The following is a 6,010-nucleotide window of genomic DNA, read 5'->3' as shown; positions in this document are numbered from 1 at the left end:
AGTTAAAAAAAAAAAAAGGTCATTGACCAGAAAAGGTTGAGAAGATGTGGGTTATTCTTTCCAAATGGTTATAATTTTGTATCTATAGCTAGTTTCTAGTTAATCACTAGTAGTGCAATTTGTTATTTAATTTAGGGTTGACTGTTAGACTGAAATCTTTTACCATGGTAACACGCAAAGCCAATACATTACCTTCTTGTGTCACATTGAAGAAATTCACAGCATTTTAAATATCATGACACAATATGATTTCCTTTCGGAACAGTTATTGCAGGTTAAAGAAAATCAGAACATTCTGATATTAGCTGCTTCATTTTTGAACACACTATATAAAGATTTACTTGTGCCATGTAAAATATTCATATGCTTCTTGGATATAGTGCTGTAAGTATTTTAGAATTGTCTGCTGTACATTGCTGTGACTTATATCCAGAGTTGGTTTGGTGTAATGCGTTACTATACTCTAGTGACTTTTTCTGATAATGCAGCATTACATTTAAAATTTGTCATTTGATTACAGTTTCTGATGTCAATAAAATGATGTTACTTGTGTTACAGATTTATTGTTAAGAAAACAATATTAAGTAAAAGGCATTTTAAAAAGAAATCACGTTTTGCTCCGGAGATTTTTTTCTTTATCCCTGAATAATTTTCCACTTGGTGCGGTTCCTTGCTACGTAACTGAACGCCAGTAAAAGAAGACGGCGGTGTTGTAATTTTATATCTTCGGTGAACGGAGGCAAGACCGATCAGAAAGGGTTTACAGGAAAATACGTGGAAATACTCGTGTCTTATTGGCTGGCGGCTCTCAATTCTGCCAAACGCTAGCTCACACAGTCAGTGTGAGGAAAAATTGATATACACCGATTTAATTTTTTTAAATCAGTAAAGGAGAAACTGAAACAGTAACATCCTCTCACGCTGAGCAGGAAAACAGGGCTTTAAATGTCTGTATGAGTTCCAGTTTACATGAATATGAACAGAGCATAAGGAAAGATAATATATTCTGCATGGCACTATGGCCGTTAACCCATACAGTGATAGCTTAGCTGTGCCTCCCCTTGGCTAGTGTCACCAAACTAGCATAGTTAGAAAAGTTTTATATTTTATCGGTCTGATAGTCCTACAAGCAATTACAACCCCCGAGGCAAATTTAATTATAAATCTGACTTTTTCTGATCATGTCATACATTAACGCGTGCTGAAATGACTGAAAGAACTGAAAGATGAGTTTCACTTTGTAGTGTATTTTTTGTAGGTTTTAGAAGTTTTGAAAGTAACGTCACAGTAAAGTAATTAGCAATCTGATTACTTTTTACATGCAGTAATCAGTAATGTAATCAGCTTTACACTGGTTCTCCTTCACCCATTCACACTCACACACACACACACACACACACACACACACACACACACCAATGGTAGCAGAGCTGCCATGCAAGGCGCTAGCTTGCCATCGGGAGCGACTTGGGGTTCAGCGTCTTGCCCAAGGACACGTCGGCATTGGAGTCATGTGGGCCAGGAGTTGAACCGCCAACCCTACGATTAGTGGACAACCCGCTCTACCACCTGAGCCACAGACGCCCAATATAGCCTATTTATTTATATGACCAAAGCAATTTGCAAATGAGGCACAAAGTCCAAGCAGAGAGCACAGAATACAACACTATGCTTTACAAATTGACCAGGACGACGCTTACACAAGAAGAAAGTGATGCAAATATTTAGTAGAGAAGTATTTGCCAGCCATAACAAAGCAGGTAGTCAAACAACACCTGGCTCAAGGGGACTGGCCTAAAAAGTTTGCATTTTGAAGAGATGGTAATCTAAGCAGACAGTTACTGTATTTCAAAAGAAAACTTCAAATAATAAGCTCAAAAGTAAGAAACAGCAACAAGCAAGCTGAGAGTATTTCTGCATTATTGTTCTCTTTATGATTCTTTGGGTGTTTTTTGAAGTCTGAGAGAATCTGCAGTTTTCAATCCAACTGACTGGAGTCAGGTAATTATATAAGCTGGCAAATAAGCTTGTAAATGCATATCTGGTATAAAGTATATTCCATGTCCACTAGCATTGCTGCACTACAGCCATTCTTTTTTGCATATATATTACTGATCTTCAAAAATGAATACATACTGAAAGAAAATTTTAAATGTGACATATTCTACCCTGGGGAATTGTAAATATGAACAGCATATTGGTTTTCAGATATCAAAAATTGTAAATGCTAGCACTTCTGTTGGCACCTCTGAAACAAATTATTGTCGAAATGCTCCTAGAACTATCATACTGTGATAGATACCTTCCATAGTTTCAAATTTAATCTTAATGCTTGTTCCAGAAATTTTCAGCCAGACCAGTTTATGTAACGTGTTGGTTTCTCATCAAATAAGATTCCTTTGTACTACATTATTCTTTATACTGCAGTATGTCATGTGAACTGGTGGTGTGGTTAGATATATGATTATTTTTAATCCTGTATTATATTCATTATTCCACAGTTTTAGTTTTCAGTATCATTATAACTAAATGGCATGTATAATAGAGCAAATGCAAGAAAAATATCTAAAATTCCCATGATATACTTAGCTATGCATGTGTACAAATGCATTTCAATCTTTACTTCTGCGATGGACTCATGTGGTTTATGCCTACTTGAATTTTTTTTAGGCAAATCTATTTAAAATGCCACAACAGTTCAACCCTGTTTGAAGCTACCTGTGTGGATTTCAGCACTTGTTGTTCATGATGCTAGCTAATGGTCATAAAGCCTCATTACAACTACATTAACCTTTTAGTGTCAATACAAAAATTATTTTAAAAAAATTAGTAGTTGAAAATTTTGTGACAGTTGAACCCCTTCATACCATTCTTTTAATCTATCCTAAAACAAGTTCTGTAGATTCCTACAGTGCCTTGCAAAAGTATTCAACCCCCTTAAAAGCTAATGAGGTTCATCTGGATTAAAAACAACATTTAGACAGATTATTCCAACCAGTATTTTTATTGCGACCCAACATGCCATGCCCTTAAAGTAATCTTTAACACCAAATTCATTGTTTGTCAGAAAAAAATAACAGCTTTAATTTTGTTAATTTTGTATCTATCTATCTATCTATCTATCTATCTAGTTAGTGCTTGGGTTGTGTAATGCAGCTTTCACTTCCTCACTATTAATCCAACACTGCTTACTGGGATGTCCAACCCCTTAAATATCATTTTACACCTTATTCCTAATTTATGAAATTCTGTTCTATTCTTCATTACAATCCTTTCCTTCAGACTGACAGTCTCCTTAATGGAAGTTCAATTGCTGTGTTTTTTGTTAAGAAAATAGGAGCTGTTACTTTAGTGTATTTTGATCAATATCTGGCGCTCCTGGAACCTGGGGGGCTGAATACTTATGCAAGCAGCATTTATTTTTTTTCTTCAGTTTTTGATTTTCTTTGAAATACTTGGTGATCATGTAATTAATTTTGACTTTGAAGCCAAACGAGTTTGCAGCAACATTACTGACAGGAAGAATATGTGTATGTATCATTTGTTATTCAGAAAAATCTGATAAATTCCAAGGGAACACTTCAAGACTTTGCAAGTCACTGTATTCTATATGTCAGAAGTAAACTCTTCATTGCTATATTTTGCAGGAGGCTCAGTAAAATTGGATACATGAACCGCAGCAGCTGCAACAGTACATTTCAAAAGGAACTGTTACCTCCCATCTACGGTGTGGAGATGTTTGTGGCATTGATGGGGAACATACTGGCGCTGTGGCTGCTTGTGACAAAAGAGAAGAAAAACTGGCACACAGGAGTGGTGTTCTCGTGCAACCTGGTCATCAGTGACATCCTTTATGCGCTCACTCTCCCACTTCTTATTGTCTACTATTCAAAAGGATTGAAGTGGGAATTTGGTGCTGCTGTCTGCAAAATAGAGCGCTTCCTCTTCACTTCCAACCTCTATGCGAGCATTTACTTCATCATGTGCATAAGTGTCACTCGATACCTAGCCATCGTTCATCCCTTTTACACACATGAGCACATTCACTTAAAACACACCAAGATCATCAGTGTGTTTGTCTGGATTTCTGTAGCAATCATTTCATCTCCGATCCTCTACTATTCAGGTGTCCAGAGTGACAGATGTTCCTTATTTTCAGAACCAGGCCAGGAATCTAAAAAGGTTATCGCTCGGGTGTTTATGGCTGTTATAGGCTGCTTAGTCCCATTTGTGGTTACTTTTGCATCCTATTTTGGTGTAATGGTGGCTCTTTCTAAAAACGTCAATATCACCTCACTGGACAAGAAAAAAGTGTCTCTGACTGTGGCATTAATTTGCATCCTGTACATTGTGTCTTTTGTCCCTTATCACATTCTGCAAATATGGTACTTTAAAATTAAGGAAGAAGGAAATATTAATTATTATGTGTGTAATGGATACCCGGCATCAAAGGCCCTAGCCTGCCTGAACATGTGCCTACATCCCATCCTGTACATGGCAATGCTTGACAGCATCACATGCTGTAGAAGGAGCCTGAACGAATACTTATGAATATTTTTAACCAACAGTCCTAAAACAACTGCACTCTGTACGGCTCAGATTTGCAATAGCTTACTTTGGTATGTTTTGGAAAATGTAGTAAAATTGTGCATGATTAAATGAGAACATTTCCTGTTTCATGACGCTTAGACCCTAAACGTGAACTAGTCATTTTGATTTCTCATAATATGTCACAGCAAAATGAGTAAAATGATAAATGTCAGAAAATAGCATTTAGTGATATTTAGTGATATTTAGTAAAACTGATGTCAATGATTCAGTTTGTGGGTGGTATGGTGGCGCAGTGGGGAGCATTTCCAATACGGTGATATATGTATTTAGTGATCGTAAGCAGCTGAGTTGATGTTAAAAAAAATTAAATTGTATAAAAATGTAAGCATTTTTTACAGAATTTTATTTTTCAATAACTCATTTTTGTAGACATTTAATAAAAGTATAAACTCGTTTTTTTTTTCCACTGAATTTATAATGTCTACTGTTTTGCTCACTGCTTGTTAGCAAACCTTTACATTGTCATGCATAACAAGTGTCACAGAAATATCTTCAAATATATATGTTATGATATTTTTGTGATATGACCCAGCCCTACTCAGGTTTCTGTCTGTGTAGATTTTCTTCTCATGTTCTCTGGGTTCTGGATTCTCTGATATGCACCCGTTGAAAACAAACATGCCGGGAGGTGGACTGGTTGCACTAAATTTCCCATAGGTGTGAAGTGTGTTTGCATGTTGCCCCGGTGTCCCATCCAGGGTGTATTCCTGCCTCACACCTAGATTTCCCAGACTAGGCTTTGGATCCACTGCAACCCTGACCAAGAAAAAGAAAGAGATCATCTTCAGTGATCTTCAATCAAATGAATTAATGATTCCATCAGTTAATATTAATTGCTATTAAGTAACAACAGACAGGGAAGGACTACAGACAGGCCACTGGTTGAAATATGAATGTGACAGTGAAACTCTTAGCATGGCAGCTGTATTAATAAAAAACAGGGAACCACTTTGTTGGTAAAGACTCATGCATGACTTATTAGATTCTTACACTGATGCATACACATTAGCCAGTGCAACCTTTTTTTCATATTTAATATTTCCCATTACTTGAGCTATTTTTGTCAACATCATTTGTTTAAAATCTGTCCATTTCTGGTTTATGGGTCTTTCCCAATTCAAGTAAACAGGAGCTTGGTCTTGTATGACTTAAAATAAAAATAATGTCGAAGCGTTTGCCAAGATGACCACTGAGTGGACAGCGTGAAGGACTAATAATAATAAAATAAACTAACAGAGAGCGCTGCAAGTAAATACTTGAGTTTAGTACTCAATGCTAGTATACCTAGTCTATATAAACTTAATTTCTGTGCGACATAAAATGTAAAGGATACTTGAAGGGCCTGGTTGCTGCATGGTGAATGGCCTGATTTTATTCAGAACTGCTATGGTAGCTCCAT

General features: G+C 36.4%; 1 protein-coding gene across 1 annotated transcript; it reads left to right on the top strand.

The window, feature by feature from the left end:
- The first annotated feature begins 1,848 nt into the window (after positions 1-1,848).
- Positions 1,849-4,878, top strand: LOC108257333 (P2Y purinoceptor 11). The gene is made up of 2 exons (XM_017455002.3): positions 1,849-2,001; positions 3,648-4,878. The coding sequence occupies exon 2, from the start codon at positions 3,670-3,672 to the stop codon at positions 4,549-4,551; it is 882 nt and encodes a 293-aa protein (XP_017310491.2). The 5' UTR covers positions 1,849-2,001; positions 3,648-3,669; the 3' UTR covers positions 4,552-4,878.
- The last annotated feature ends 1,132 nt before the right edge of the window (positions 4,879-6,010 follow it).

The sequence above is a fragment of the Ictalurus punctatus genome, chromosome 24 (assembly GCF_001660625.3).
Source record: "Ictalurus punctatus breed USDA103 chromosome 24, Coco_2.0, whole genome shotgun sequence".
In the NCBI taxonomy this organism is placed as follows: Eukaryota; Metazoa; Chordata; class Actinopteri; order Siluriformes; family Ictaluridae; genus Ictalurus; species Ictalurus punctatus.
Note: the sequence above shows the minus strand (reverse complement) of the source record. Positions and strands in the feature narration are given on the sequence as shown.